Source organism: Pseudochaenichthys georgianus, chromosome 7 (assembly GCF_902827115.2).
Source record: "Pseudochaenichthys georgianus chromosome 7, fPseGeo1.2, whole genome shotgun sequence".
Classification (NCBI taxonomy): Eukaryota; Metazoa; Chordata; class Actinopteri; order Perciformes; family Channichthyidae; genus Pseudochaenichthys; species Pseudochaenichthys georgianus.
Window position 1 is genome coordinate 12,314,532 of NC_047509.1, and position 16,964 is coordinate 12,331,495.

General features: G+C 43.8%; 1 protein-coding gene across 1 annotated transcript in view; it reads left to right on the forward strand.

Moving 5' to 3' along the window:
* Window positions 1–3,279: 3,279 nt before the first annotated feature.
* The window catches only part of LOC117449960 (cadherin-4-like), a 238,983-nt gene continuing 225,298 nt past the window's right edge, over window positions 3,280–16,964 (forward strand). Inside the window, exons 1-2 of the mRNA XM_034087899.1 lie at window positions 3,280–3,531; window positions 4,750–4,861. Coding sequence (XP_033943790.1) covers window positions 3,475–3,531; window positions 4,750–4,861 — 169 coding nt within the window. The 5' untranslated portion in view covers window positions 3,280–3,474. The remainder of the gene's footprint in view (window positions 3,532–4,749; window positions 4,862–16,964) is intronic.

Sequence of the window (16,964 nt, forward strand, 5' to 3'; positions counted from 1 at the left end):
CACTTAGTTCCCTCTCAAGTCACCTCTCGAGTCCCCTCTCCAATCCCTACTCAAGTCCTTACTGAAGTGCCGTTGGAGGTTCCGCTGGGGGTCCTGCCAACTCCATGTCCTGTCCCGTTGGGGGTCCCACCGACTACTCTTCTACCGGGGGTCCTGCCAACCCTATATCCTGTGCCGTTGGAGGCCCCGCCGACTACTCTTCTGCCGGGGGTCCTGCCAACCTTATGTTGGGGGCCCCGCCCACTACTCTTCTGCTGGGGGTCCTGCCAACCCTATGTCCTGTGCCGTTGGAGGCCCCGCCGACTACTCTTCTGCCGGGGGTCCTGCCAACCTTATGTTGGGGGCCCCGCCGACTACTCTTCTGCCGGGGGTCCTGCCAACCCTATATCCTGTGCCGTTGGAGGCCCCGCCGACTACTCTTCTGCCGGGGGTCCTGCCAACCTTATGTTGGGGGCCCCGCCGACTACTCTTCTGCCGGGGGTCCTGCCAACCCTATGTCCTGTGCCGTTGGAGGTCCCGCCGACTACTCTTCTGCCGGGGGTCCTGCCAACCCTAGGTCTTGTTCCGTTGGAGGTCCCGCCGCCACCCGCGTCGCCGGGGGTCCTGCCAACTCCTGGTCTTCTTCCGTGGAGGATCCTGCCGAAGCCTGTCCCTCCGGTTCCTGCCCGGCCTCCGGAGCTGTCCCGTCAGTGCCTTCCTGCCCGTCCTCCGGAGTTGTTCCGTCGCCGCCTGCTTCGCCCTCGAGCCCGGCCCCCCTCGAGCCCGGCCCCCTGAGAGCCGCGGTCTTCGCCCTCGAGCCCGGCCCCCTGAGAGCCGCGGTCTTCGCCCTCGAGCCTGGCCCCCTGAGTGCCGCGTTCTTCGCCCTCATGCTCGGCCCCCTGAGAGCCACGGCCTTCACCCTCGAGCCCGGCCCCCTGACTCCTCGAACTCTGCCTTTCCCCCGAGCCATCCGCCCGAGATCCCCTCCATGGATTATGCTTTGCCCGGGACAGCTTTCATAGATGAGATCAACATTTATCTGTCATCTTCATCGAGTAACAAAAGCTGTTTCTCCATTTTCATTGTTAAACCTAATTGTATTGTGCCATGCTATGTGAGAAGCAAGCCTCTCTGTGTTCACCTCTTCTTGAATCCTGTAACATAATATCTGTGGTTTGGAGTTTAGCTTCAGTCTTTACAGTACTTTAAGAAGTCCGGTTATAACACTAATTACCAGTGATACACAATATTGATTTTGCTCAGTCAATACATTAAACTATAATTTCCTGCTATGATAAAAGGTGGAACATCATTTTAAATGTTTACTTAGGGTAAACACGTTTTTGCTGCATCATATTTGCAAACCAGGCCTTACCACATTTTAGTTGCTGAACCTAAAATTGCAAGATTTAATAATTGTATTAAGTTATAATGCAATTGGGAGTTTTGCAGTATTGTCCAGGATCACATTTCTGAGTAGTGACATTACCACATATTGACCGTGTTGACTGAAACACACAAAGCAAAGAGAATAAAAAATACCTGCCAATAACAGCATTTATCAGGAAAACCACCATATCATTTTACAGAGCTCATCAGCCAAACAGACGACATGATAGAAGCTCATCCTTGGGACAAAGGGATTGGGATGTGAGAGAAAAAATGCCTGCATGTCACAAAGAGAGATTGTGCTGAGCACCCGCCCACTAATGCAGTCATTTTTGTTTTGAAAGGATTAGAGCCAATTGGCTTTTAAAGCACATACTGTATAGCCCAATTTGTTTGTGGAAAGGTTTTATGTATCGACGAGACACTGTTGAGGCATACAAACCGCTAATGGTAAGAGATTGTTTTGAACTTCATGGAAACCGATGCAAGGTAATACTATAGCATGGTCTTTTCAACCCTTTTTTCAGTCAGAAGTCATTAAGTTGGAAACGGAAGCTCAGTTCAAAGAGAGCCAAGTTCAGTCTTTGTAGGACATTTGGATTCACATTGTAACCCTTTTGAATTGACTCTTGTTCAACTTGTCTTCTGATGGAAATGTCTATAAAAATCAGGGACAGTGTTTGAATTTCTTCAAAAGGCATGCTGAGTATTTGGTGAGTTGAGCCAGTGTGATAATCACAATCTAACACTATTAATTACACATCTACAAAGAGAATTATGGTGTTGAGCATAACTTCATTACTGCCTATGAATGCCAAATTGGTTTACATTTGAATACATAGATCAAATACCACACAAAGCCTTTCAAACGATACAAAAGCTCGCACCAATGCTGACTGAGGGTCGTATTCGTATATAAGAATTTTTATTTCACCCACACATTCCCCTTTGTCAAAAATTATTCCTGGCTTCAGTTGCAGATAATGATTACCCATGAATGCCTATCAAATGACTGGTTTGAGAAATGTGCTTTATCATACAATGCATCTGCAACTGTCAATGGTTCTCTTCTTGTCCCTTACACAAAATGAAAATAAAGTGTGGTAGACTAAGAATACTAATCCAATACAAATGTGATCTGTAGCACATAGATAAACGTATAGTATTAAATAATTCCAATTATTCAGCACACATGTTGAACAAGAGATAATTAAAACGATTACAAGTGTCGATCATGATATATTAATCATTTCATAACTTTTGCTATTCATATTTGGTGTGTTAGACAATGGTATGTGAAATATGTGGCGTTATCATACAGGGCAACCTATCAATGTGATGAGATGCTTTTTACTGTACGATTATAAAGGAAGTTTAACAAGTCGGAGCATAGTGGAGGGGTGGGGCTGTTTTTTTTACCTGTACTGGTCACGTGTTAGGCCTCTACCTACTGCACACGTGACATGTGCATCTTCCCTTTTGTTAGCTCAGTCTGTACAAACCTGAACCTGGATCTACATCAGTCAGTTTAAAAGCAAAAATAATAATATACTATTTTTATGTTGCGCACACGTCTGCTCGATTAGTTAACTGTGTAAATGTAATAATGTACATGTCAGATGTTATACGCTTGGAACTTTCACGACTAGTGGTTAATGACTTTCCCATACTTTAGCAAAGAGACTTCAATCATGGTTTACCGACCTATTTTATTTTCAACCATAAAACTGCGAAGCCCTTTAGGTCTCCCCAGGAGAGGGATTAAAATACCTGGGACCCCGGAAAGGCGTCTGTGGTGCGGTTGTTTGATCCGAAGCTCAGACCGAGTGTTTCTTTAAGTGCGTGTGTGTAGTTCTCCTGCGCCGGGTGAAAGGAGGGGTTGGAGAGTGACGCTGCGCCTTGGTGCTGAGCGGAGCGCTCACCTGCAGATGAGAGAGCCGGGGAAACTCGGGCCAGAGCTGCAGCACACTCACGGAGCGAGGAGGGACCTAACGAAGAGACTGAGCAACAAGGGGGATTTACACAATTACTTGAGAAGATTCGTGAATATATCCTCTTTCTTTCTGGTTCCTCGTCCAGGCAGCCCTGGCTCGATCGCTCGCCACGATGAGAACTGACTTCGCTCTGGTCCTGACAGCAGCCCTTCTTGTTGACACGTTCGGGGTGAGCTTTCGCTTTTGTCTCATAACCTCTTATTCTGTGTAGAGGAGTTGTGAGAGTGCGGGGCGCATGACGGGTGCAGGGTTTCACAGCCATAGCGCACAGGCTTGAATAAAGTCATGGAGTCCAGTGTCAGTCCAGTGTGCTGCAGCGCTGCTCGTTATTTCCCTACAAGTACGCAAATTGGTTACTAATGAATGACGATGTTTCCGAGATAATATAATGAAGAAAGTAAAGAGTGAACGACCCAGCACTGTCCGATCTGAACCTCGCCAGATATTCTCTGGAACGCTGCGTATTCATCACTGCAATATCCTCCACAAGTTAAAACTGCAGCAGCTTTTTATCACTCGGGATGATTGTATTCTTTATCAAACTATTTGAGTCATCACGCTTATTTTTAGCAGAACCTTCCTTTAAAAGGGTCCCTTGACCAAACAGCATCCCCCTGCCATAAGTTAACCTTTGAAGTTGTAAGGTGCTTTTCAACCGTTTCTCGTCATTTAATCAATACAAGCTGAATTAGGTCGGCGCCGGTGGGCTTCTCCTAACGGTGCACCAAGGAACCCTGCTAAATCTTTCCCTCTGCCGCTTTTTGTGTCTAAAGCCATTACTTACGCCATGTACATTTAGGAAAATGACAGAGATATTTTTTCCTGCGGTATTCGTTCCCAAGAGGGGAATATTTAGTGCGTTATGTCTCCTCCACATTCAGGCTCCAGCCAGCCTTGGCACCATGTATCTTTGTGCGCGCACACATTGACTTTTGTGGAGGCTGCAGTGGGTCAGATCGTTCAATTTAACCAACAGCAAGCTCTGAATGCTTTGTGCAAAGTTTCCACAGGCATGCACTGCTCAGTCTCTCCTCAGTTCTCTGCTCCGCTCTGCTAGTGTGTAACCGAGGGTCAGGATTAACACATTCTGATGCATTCATACCGTGTGTGTGCGCGGGTGTATGCTGTGTATCTCACTTGACCACAACACTTAAAATAACATCCCCATTTCATCATTGCCTGGTTTCCTGTTATGGAGCAAGTTATCCATAACATATATTGCATGAGCGTGGGTATTTAATGTGCCCAGGAGCATATAGTTTATAAACTTGTTGAATATATTTCTGTTAACTGCTGTACAATTGGCTGGCTTTCTCAAAGGCTAAGGGCCAGAAATCAATGGAATCCATGTTTATCGATGTCTTGCTTTCTATTCTCTTATTTCCAGAGGAATAATGGGGAGCAAGCTTCCAAAGGTCCCTGCCAACCTGGCTTCTCACAAAGCTTCTACTCTGTGCTGATTTCAAGGGATGTACTGCAAGGCCATGGCACACTCAAAGGTAAGACCTTTAATTGGCGTGTCAGTTATATTCAGTTTTGTCAGGAAAATGTACATTGTGAGAACTCACAATGAGATCATGGCAGTGAAAGAAAAATATATGTGGTGATGTGTTTTCTTTCAATGCATGGCCATGTCCTTTTCATGTTGTGGAAGTAGCATTTATGTATTTAAAAACACTGATGTAAAACTTTAAAAAGTTGAATTCTGTAAAATGTTGCATGTGTGAAGCTTAAAGGCGATTATTGTAAAAAAGTAGCTGTGAACAGAAATTAGATGGTCAGGTTAACTCTGCGCCTTTAAGTCGGTATATTGGTCTGCTGTTGTAAGGCTTGTGCTTCGATGTTGCATCTTCACACAAATAATCACATGTTTAAAATATTTGAGGTAAAAATATATGTGGATGCAGTTCTTGCGTTTTATCACACTTCAAATGCTTTTATTTGACATGCTATCCTTTTTTCTTGTTTTTCTACATTGCTCAACCTTCTTACCATTATTATTATCATCCCTATCTTCATCACCATAACCTCATATACCACCGCCTTCACACTGCAGTGTCTTTCCCAGTTGTGTGTGTTGCTCCAGTTACGAAGTGAGCCAACTTAGTTTGGGGGCCCGATAGTGCAGGAAATGGGATCGACATCCTGTGTCTAATCTGGCACTGCTCCTGCCAATGTGGGCTAATTGCAATTCTCTATTGATCCAAATGTATTTTTTCCTCATAGCTCAGCTAAGCTGTATTGTTTTGCTGTGGGCACACAATAGCTCCTTTATGGGTCGGCAGTGTTTTCGGCAGCGGCATAATATATATTTCTCATTCTGTTGGGGATACAGTCTAAACCCGACACTGCTCTTGAGTATACATAAGCGTATAGTTTCACACAGTCGGTTAGATTAAGGATATACAATAGGTTTCAATGTATTGCTTTTGGGTTGTTTTTTCTCTTGTTTGTGTATATTTGTGTTTGGAGTGATATGAGGCTGGAAGAAGATATCCGCTTGATTTTAGTGATTCATTATTTTCAATATATTATAGCCTGGCTGGAGGTGGGATTGGATATGGGACGTTGTCGCTGGCAGTGAGCTTGCTCTCTGTGAGGTAGTGATGTTTTCAGCCCAGCAGGGGGTGTCAACACAATCACAAGCAATCACAGAATGAGCCATCACTGCTGCACACGAGCCGTGCATTTCAGAGAGCATTATTTATCCGGTTTGGTCTCAAAGAGATTAAAATGTCTCTGTATTTCCGTTCAGACATAAACTAATCTTTGGAGGTCCAACAGGGATGCTTTCTGTACAAGGAATTCAATTTGCTACTGACAAAATAGGTTTTAGTGGACAACATTATCCACATATCCACAAAAGTCAGCTTCAAACATTGCCGTGTTTTCAGACCAAAAAACATGATTATCTCCCTTCATTAAACATGCCCGTAATTCATTTTCAGTATTCCCATTAAATTCATATTCAAAGCATATACTTTTATTTAACATTTGTCATTTGTTTCCACTGTGATTTTAAAAAGACTCTAACTAGAGTAACATGGGCTCATCTATGCTGTGACACGCTCACAGCTGCAATGTCATCTTCATGTGCGTCTGAGAGCACAGCTGCAGTGGCCACCAGGCACACACACAAAGACACACACACAGAGACACACACACAGAGACACACACTCACACACATCGTTTGTGATTTACAGGGCTCAGGCAGTTGATTTATAGTTTGTAAGGGTGTCGCTGGAGGGAGAAAGGAAGCTACTCTGGAAAGGCTTTAATAATAACATTGTTTAACCCAAAACCGTCAGATGGGGGCAGGAGTAATGACACCCACTCACCCACTCCGCATGCATACACACACACACACGCAAACACACACACACACACACACACACACACACACACACACACACACACACACACACGCAAGCACACACACACACACACACACACACACACACACACACACACACACACACACACACACACACACACACACACACACACACACACACACACACACACACACACACACGCGCGCGCGCGCGCGCACACACACACACACACACACGCACACACACACAAATATATACATTCATTCATGTTAGCCCCTGGGGGAATAATGGGAAGGACAGAACTAGGACCTTGGCCATGATGGGGAAGATGTGAGGGTCTAGACAGGAGGTCGGCTTGGAGGTGGAGGGTGTTGCATTTCACATGTTGTCATTTTGAATCACACTGTAGTACCAAATTACCATTAATGTAACAGACTATGGTAGTTATTGAAAACCCCACAGCAAATATGATGACAAAGCCAAAGCAATGATCAAAACCAAGGATACATCTCTGCCACATGGGAAGATGTATCTAACATGGCAATATATGAGTTGCAAATTGTATCAAATGGATTTTTGAATTGCAACCTTGTGTTACTAAACTGCTCCTCCCTTTTTCATTATTTCTTCAGCATCCCAATTTGTTACTCATTTCCATTTTCAGCCGTCTCTGGAGTTATTTTCAGCTTTCCACAACTTTATTTTTGACTAATCTTCTTTTAATCAGCAGTGATGCTCATTTACAACACCTCCTAAAAATTCCCTGTGTCTTTGGCCAACTAGGGATTTTTATCGAAAAACAAAGTGTGTCTAATAAACACTTCCAGGAGTAAACTCCACACCCTGCATTGTTCCTGCTGAGTGAATTGATTTGCTCTGTATTCATCTGGAAAACCCCTGCCAGTTGCCAGAGTTAATGTCTGAGACGCACATAAAAACAGGACACTGCTTAGTTTGTGCTGGAAGACTGTTAGGTTGTAAACTGGACATTTAATGGTTATTTCAAAATGTTTTCTGCACTTCTCACAGAGCAGTTTAGAGGGTCAGATGGCGTTTTTATTTACATTTTAGCAGCAAATAGATGTCTGCCTCTACTGTATGTAAACAGCAGAGAAACAGAAGGGGTTTAAGAGGTGAGAAAATGATTTAAAGGGCTGGTGGGACTTATTTAGCTTGTGTGTGGGTGGGTGCTTGCGTGTGTCCATACGCACATTATAACTTACAGCATGTACATGTATGACACTTTTGGTGCTGAGGACGCCCACTGTCTTTTATGCCTGCATGACTTTCATTAGAGCTATGACTGCTTCTTTACCACTCACAGGCACCATTAGAGCCAGAGCTCTGCCAGGCCTGGTTAACGTTACACACTAAATGACTTACACACACACACACACACACACACACACACACACACACACACACACACACACACACACACACACACACACACACACACACACACACACACACACACACACACACACACACACACACACACACACACACACACACACACACACACACACACACACACACACACACAAAAGAAATCTGCTGTAAAATCTGTATAACAAAGTTCTTCAGTAAGAGTCTGTTTTTCGCAGTGTCGAAAAGCACAGTAAAGAAAACGTTTGATATTCGAATCAACAATGGATGCTGTCACGATGTTTGGAGTGTTTTGTATTCCGCAGACGAGAGAGTAGGAGTTGGGCCCCGGCCAGACTCCCTCAGACAAACAGAGCCAGCTAACGTAACCCCATCCCATGTGTCCCCTCTTCCCTGTGCTGAGTCTCTTCCTGGTAATGAAAGCCAGGGCCGGCGGTTTCAGCTCAGTGGCCCGCTCTGCTGACCTTGGACTTTGTTTGGGTTACTTGTGGTTTTGGGCAGCTCTCACTTTCTGTGTGTGTGTGTGTGTGTGTGTGTGTGTGTGTGTGTGTGTGTGTGTGTGTGTGTGTGTGTGTGTGTGTGTGTGTGTGTGTGTGTGTGTGTGTGTGTGTGTGTGTGTGTGTGTGTGTGTGTGTGTGTGTGTGTGTGTGTGTGTGTGTGTGTGTGTGTGTGTGTGTGTGTGTGTGTGTGTGTGTGTGTGTGTGTGTGTGTGTGTGTGTGTGTGTGTGTGTGTGTGTGTGTGTGTGTGTGTGAGAAAGGGGGCTAAGCGTGTTTGAAAGACATATTGGTAATGTGTTAAGTGCTTCTTTTGGACATACCTGAGCTATGACAATGCTGACGTCTCACATGGAATGGGAGAATTTCTCTGCAGTCATCGCTTTCTTTTTAGAAACTCCACTGGTGCTTGGCTCCATTTTGAAAATTAGATCCCCTCCTTTAGCTCATCAGCCAGAATGAATGGCCTGAATGTCTGAATTAAGCTGGCCATATCTGTCCTTAACCCTCCTGGCCAGCCGCAGGGTTGCTATTGTACTCATAAATATATCTGCAGATGCACTGTAAGCACTCTCTCGCTCTCTCTCATCCTTACATACACACATATATACGCTCTCTCGCCCTCTTACACGCATACCCTTACAGTCTATTACACTGTCTTTATACACTGCCATTCAGTAGAGATTCACATTGCAGCGTTTGGCATTTAAATCTATGCCTTTCCTGTCTGACCCACATCCCTTCTCTCTCCCTTCAGTGGCACCTTGTTTCGGTCATATTCAAAGCATGGCAGTTGCCGACTAGAAGGATATACAGAATCCAAGAGAAATGGCTGAGAGAGATTTGCATTCTGAATAAAACAAATTGTTCAGAGCTGTGAATTAACTTTTTTTTCTTCTCCATAGGATAATATTTTCTAAAATCTCTTCCAGCGGGCACCCAGAATGCCCTGGATGATGAGTCTCCCTTGCCTCGGTCGGTGAAGCTTTCCTATGAGGATTTAGGTGATTTTTCAAAATCCAATTGCTGGCCTGTTAGTTGACTGTGCATTTTGGACTGTATTCTGAACACCATTTTGCATTTTAAAGTGCATCATTTCAAATACAGTATACGTATCAATTTCTTTGCACATAGCTATTTTCATAAGGAAAAATGACTCAATTTCACAAATAACCTTACAGGATCCCATGGCTTGGATGTTAATAATATACCAAGAACTATATTAAAATAAACTTCTCCTCTGCCCAAAATCTGACACACACCCTTTAGTGGTTCAGAGTGGTGATGTGGGACAGACGTCCGCTTCCATGGAGTGACTCATAGGGGCCTGAATAAAAGATGCCATTTCTTTTCACACACTCCACAGGGATGGACAATACATCAATTTTCTCTTTCCCTTCACCCTCAAACTGAATTAGATTGTTTTGAGTTGCTGTTTACCTTTAGCCCCAAATCTCATGATACACAGCCCGCAGTGTTATCTGGGTCGATAGCAGACAGGCGTCCTCATGGAGATTAGATCTTTATTGGAATACAGTCTCCTTTTGTTTCTCTCTGTTCCTGCCTAAATCACTCCCATTGTTTCCTTTCATTATTACTTTAGGATCTCGGTGTCTCACTTTATTCTAATCTTTCACAAAGTCCTATCTCGCTTTTCTTTTGTCGTTCTGTTTCCTTCATGTTTTCTCACAGACAAAACATAAATAAAATAAAGTGAGACACAGAGATCCTAAAGTAATAATGAAAGGAAACAATGGGAGTGATTTAGGCAGGATCTAATCTCCTGTTAAAATGCAAAATAACAACACGCATCCTTTTTCTCTCTCTGCCATCTGTTTGAACTATTACATGGTTTATGGCTAATTTGTGTGGATATTCAGTCACAGAGACAGGCACAGACACATCCGTTTTCCATGGTTATTAATTAGACGCATGAGGCAGACATTTGTTGGACGTGTTGTAAAGTGGCGCTGACACCACGGACATACTGAGGTGCTTCTTTATGCTCTTCAGGCCAAAGGCTAATCTGACCTCAGGGAGCTGTTGACAAAAAGCCAGTTGACATATATTTACTTAACATGTAACCTCAGGCCTGATGTATGTGTCCAATAGTTTTAAAGGATGGAGTGTGGATTTTCCTGAGAGGCTCATATAAATGATTTACCCATGTGGTTGAGCATTTATTTCCCTGTTCAAGTCTAGACATGAGTGATTTATGAGATCAGCAAGGGGGGGGGGGGGGGCAGGAGTTACACCTGCAGGAGTTCCTTTTGATTAATATTTTTAGTCCTGGGAAGCCATGCTGTGGAACAGTTATGTGTCTTTGTGTGCCCAGTGTGTGTTTTATGGCACAGAGGTAGTTGTCCGGAGCTCTGTGCATTGTGGGAATATGGCAGGTTTTTCCAAGCTGGTCATTAGAAAGCCAAGCAGGAGAGAATGAGAACGGAGAGAAAGCAGGTGGAGGCCATTATTTTTTTAATGAGATTTTTGACATCTTCCCGCTTTGTTTTGAGAGTAGGGACAAAGGAGATATGGAGGGAGGGAAGAGGCGAGTGGATGAACCATTGTGGGAGACTTCCTGCAGATTGAGTTACTCTGCGGTGTGTGTGTGTGTGTGTGTGTGTGTGTGTGTGTGTGTGTGTGTGTGTGTGTGTGTGTGTGTGTGTGTGTGTGTGTGTGTGTGTGTGTGTGTGTGTGTGTGTGTCTGTGTGTCTGTGTGTGTGAACTCTGCATCCTTGTCATCTGCTTGGTACATTAAGAGACCTTCTGCCTAGGCATGATGGGCCTTCTGGGGTCCTACAGGACCGAGGTTATGGCCCTCCTGAAGACATTAAACCCGTTTAAATACTTTGCTTGGACTCCAGCTCTTTAACGCGCAGATGGTCTGCACGGGCTGTGAGATGACAAGGGGACACTTTTTATTTCTCTCTCTCTTTCTCTCTCTCCCCTAAACACACACATACGTGCACAGTTTGTCTGAGATTAGGGGTTGTTTTTATTGGTGGTGTCGGATTAAGACTCCACAGCGGCTGTTGTAAGGTTTCCCTGCTGTCTTTGGTGAAATAGTTTATCAGAAGGAGCACGAGCGAAGCAAGGCGCTCCCACCGCTGTTCCTTTGGCTGGTGGACGGGGATTACAACAGCAGGATGGCGATAAAACTACAAGGCTGTTTTCTCTTTGCACGATAGTCACACTGACCATGTCCTTCAGCTAGGCTACTGTCAGAGGGAGGGTACAATAGAGTTAAGAATCCATCAGTCATCAGATATGGTGCTCCTCCCTGTTTTTATATCACTGTTATTTATATTAACATGTGCTTTCCTCTTTATGCTACTCTACTAATCTTATGTTTGCCTTTTGTCTGCACTGTCCTTTTGCTGTAACATTGCTATTCTCTCTGCTGTGGGATGAGCAAAGGGTTCCTGATTCTGATTATTGCACATACCTGCACAAAGAAACACAGCAACCCATTGTGGGACTATAAAACAAATGGGATCCTGACTTCAGGCCGCCCACTACTCCAGTATAGTTTTGGCCTGCACCCAAACACTGGTGTACTCTTCCTGCCCACTCACTGCTCCACTGCCTCTGTTTTCCTATGGCAGCATTTTAATTACGGCCTAATTGATTATGTTAGAAAATGAAGCCACTGTGAATGCAACCAATAAAGCGATGATTCAGCTTAATCACTTGTTATTTTGTAGGTAGCACTGCGATGAAGGCAGTTTAAGTGGCAGAGATATCTGTGACATCATTCTGCAGTTAAAGATTATTCTATTTTACTATTTCACCCAGCAAATACAAAATGCATGAGCTCACTTTGCAAAAGTCTTTTTGCTGCAGTTTGTTATAACAAAAACATAACTAAAGAGAAGAGAACTAAAAGGGCATTTGCAGCCATTGTTATGAATGCTCCTCATAATGGTCATATCAAAAAGAAATTCAGCGTTCTCACCTCTAACCCAGCCCCCATTATCTCTCCTCCCTGTTTCCTAGTTTCCCCAAACTGGGAACAGATCATTATTGTTAATTAACGAGACTTCTGTCAATTTCTCACACTTTCTAATCAACCAGCAGAAGTGTATGATCTCTCAGAGAATGTGGGAACAATCCAAGAGCATTACAGCCTCATATGGTATTCCTTTTGCTTTAAGATCCCTCGTCTTTGTTAAGGGAGGATGACACGAGGGATGGAAGCCTTCAGAAGACTTGGCTTTCTGGTAATCACTAATTGTGTCCTGGGGCCTCATTTATAAAGGGATATACGCTCAAAAAATGTCGTACGCCAGTTTCTACGCAATGTTTGCGATTTATAAAATACTAACTTGACGGGAAAATGTGAGGTCCTCCACGCAAACTCTAACCCATGCGTACGCACTAAGCACAACAACGGGAGAGACGAGAAACTGCAACACCGCGTTGGCAGAAGGAAGAATGGAGAGAAATATGTGGAAATAATACCATACATAAAATGTTACCTCAATTATCATATAGGAAGAATACATTTTCAAATTGATTAAAGCCAATATTAAAAAGATTAAACAAAAGCCTGTTTGCGACTCCTCAGTCTCCTCAGAGAAATAAATAAATACGGATAGGCCTATGTTGTGTTAATGTTATGAAATGTTTTCTCATAAATGATGCGGTAAACAGGACAGAATTACGTCTAAACTGACGCCGTTTTGCATTTCTATAGGTTAGATACGAGCAGAGACGTGTACACATAGACTCGAGGTAGTGCTTGAGCACCTGCCCGTTTTGCCCTCTGGACAGCAATGTGCCCTTTTGAAAGTTCGGTTTTTTTTTTTACAGTGTACTGTATGACTCATGGTAACATCGATCAATTCTGGATTAAAAGCTTCTAATATATACAACAATGCCCCAAATGCGCGTCGTAACTTTGTCAGACATCCCCACACGTGCCCCGCGGCACTCCCGTACGTGCCCTGGCTGCAGCCCCTCCCTTCCCTGCTCTCAACGTGAACGCGCAGCGCGCAGAGTCAGACAGACAGACAGGCCACGGCGGGTGTGTGGTGCAGCATCACGATTAAAAGTGCCCTAGTGACGACCAACTAAGTAACCACCAGGTAACAAATACAACGAGTGTATTGTTTAATCCCCTAAATCAGATACTAAACTATACAGGGTTCGTACGGTCATTGAAAACCTGGAAAAGTCATGGAAATTCAAAATGCAAATTCCAGGCCCTGGAAAAGTTATGGAAAACAATATTTTTCCCAAAGTTTTGGAAAAGTCATGGAAATGTAACTAAAGTTGCGTCAAATATAATTTACATTTTATCTAATCGCCGAAATAATCTGCGGTCGCGATGGCACATAACAGTTTATGTTATGTGTTATGTTATGGCACATAACAGTTTATGTGCCATCATGACGCGCATGGTGTTATTTTTTAATATATGAAGCGCGAGCTGTGTGCTCGAGTCTTCTTGCCTGTCGGGCCGGCTGAACTCTGCTGCTCCGGGATGAGGGTCAGCTACATTATCTACGGTGTGTTCGTTAACTGTGCACTGTGGCACAGACTGAGCCGCTGGTGAACAGCTGTTAGAACAGGCCGTTCAGGTGTTCAGAGCAGAGCGGCAGAGCTGATGTGAACTGAAAAGTTTTTCTGTCGCAATATCATTGTCACTATCTGCTAACGTTAGCTTTAGCCTTCGTTCTCTAATAGTTTTTTTCATAGGCTATAAACAGAGGTGGTATAAGTATAGAGAGTACTCAGATCTTGTACTTGAGTAAAAGTAGAAGTACCAGAGTGTAGGAATACTCTGTTACAGTAAAAGTCCTGCATTCAAAAATGTTCCTCAAGTGAAAGTAGAAAAGTATTATAAAAATACTAAGAGGCATGAAAATACATTTTTAAAATGCTCAACAGTGCTGCCAAAATTAAAAACTGACTGAGCAGTCAGTTTTTAATTTGTGTAGCACTACACAATTAAAATAAATGCTTTTATATATTTCTATTAGATGTAACTCTCCGTTCTGTTATTATTACCTGCTGCTTTAGTTGTTCTGACTGCTCAAATCCTCTGTTATTCCTAATTTTAAAGCCGATATTCCGTGGGGTCGGGGGGCTCGGATCCTTGTCACCTTTTTCATACCTGATGAGTTTGCATCCCTGACTACAGTTGCTTTAGCGTGTAGAAGCTAGTAAGCCTACTATTCGATTTGTTTTAGATAGGCATCTGCATCAGACAGCATATGGTTATTGAAATAAATATATATGCAATTACGACATACAAGATGTGCCTTTAATAAATCTCACACTACTAAGGCAGCCGGCGGTTCCACCAGGGGCGTCAATCCCGGTCCCCCCCCCTAGCTTCAGATTGGACTCCCCTAAGTCATTTAGAATAATAAAAATAAATGTTAAAATAATTAATTTTTTGATAATAAATCAGTAAAATCAGGCATAAATAAGAATTAAATAACATAACCCTAACATAACCCTAACCTAACCCTAACGGTACGTCCACACAGCAGCTTTTCAAAAATCTTGAAAATCTTGGAGCTGGGCGTGTCTGACAGCTTGGGGATTTTTTGCGAGCAATGCGACCAACAATCAATCACATGAATCTCCCGCCCCCGATATACAAAGCAAAAAACCCCGGGGATTTTATGCGAGCAATATATATATATATATATATATATATAAACTCCCCAAACAGGTGAAAACCTACCAGTTTCACCCACTGTCTCTGCCACCTCCCTCCATGCCTGGTTCCTCCGGTTTGTATCCCGTTAATAGTTCTGGTCGTAAAGAACCGGGCGATTTGCTACCGTAATTTCTCGTTTGGAATATGAGGAAATGAACTGCGGTCTGGTTCTCCCTGCTTACACGCGGTTTGATTGGCTAGCGCTTCTACTGTCAGATTTGCATACACGTGTTTGATTGGCTGGCGCTTCCAGCTCAGCTTCAAAAGTTGAACATTGCTCAACTTTGGAATCCTGGAAATCCTGGACATCCTGGAAATCTTCGCTTCGCTCCCCCACAATGCAGTTCGGCGAAAAGCGAGGCAAAGTGACGTCATCCCCATTCAAAGTCAATGGGCAGAGAAGCGTTGGAAGCGGTGGAAGATTCTTCTGAAGCTGCTGTGTGGACGTACCGTAACCCTAAAACCGAAATAAAGTAACCAAAAACCGAAAAGAAACTAACAAAATCCGCCATTATCCGGCAAATTTTTGCGCACAATTTCGGAGCGCACAATTTCGGAGCGCACAATTTCGGCGCGACCGCCACGACGACTCAGAAGGTGCCCTTTTTTTTTCTCTTGAGCACCTGCCCCTATAAATGTCTGTGCACGCCACTGGATACGAGTATGGTTTTATATACTATCATGTTTAATCGTGTTTTATGCCGTTTGCCAAGACTTGATACGTCGCTCGTAAAACACAGGAAGTATGGAAACTAAGAACACCTGTGGTAAATTGTACAGCAAATATAACACAACACATTGGTTGTATTTCCTTTAACTGGTGGATATCGAGTTGCTACGGGGAGGGAGGGGGGGTTGAGATGCACAGGCTGCAGTGGAGACGCTGCGCACAGCTGATCGCCAGCTGGGACACAAACCACCAAAAACATAATTCAGATCCAGTCGTCATGACTCCGGAGGGATTCCCCGATCATTTCGTACAGTTTCTCATCAAGGGGGTGTCTCCTGTCCCCGGTACAAACACACTGCCTGAGGAAGGCTATGTGTATTTTTTTTGTCATTAACCTTTTTCGGACCACTTATTTATTTATTTTGGTGACGATCCGATCTCCATGCTGCTACTCTGGTTCAAACTGCATCCACCAAACAATATGATTTATCTCGACCTCCCCAAAATAACCAAAATCTGACGGTGTGAGATGTCTTTTTTAGCTGTTCTGTCGTCATTTCCTGCTATCTTCTTCATAAAGTCAGTCAAAATGAATGAATGAATGGGCGTTTCTTTGACTATTTATAGGCAAATATGGGCGTTACGTGAAGCCCGCAAAAGCTGCACCGCATTTCGAGTCGATTGTGATTTATAAAGGGAAACCGGCGTAGGAAGTGCTGTACGCACTTTCCTCGCCGGTACGCAATGTTTGGTGAATCGGAAAATGTCGGAACATTTCTGTACCTATGTTTTGTATTTCTACTACGTAAGCAACCTTCCCACGTGAATCCTACGCACGGCGTTATAAATGAGGCCCCTGAACTCCCTGTGAATGTTCCCTATTAAGTTATTAAGTTCAGAACACAGTCGAATCATCACCTCGGAACAAGGGAGCCATGCGGGAACACAAAGGATGGAGGGAGACAAGGCTAGAGGAGTAGTGCGGGTCGACAAACAGAGTGCCAGTAATGCTAATTAATCAGAAGACAATGATGGGTCCC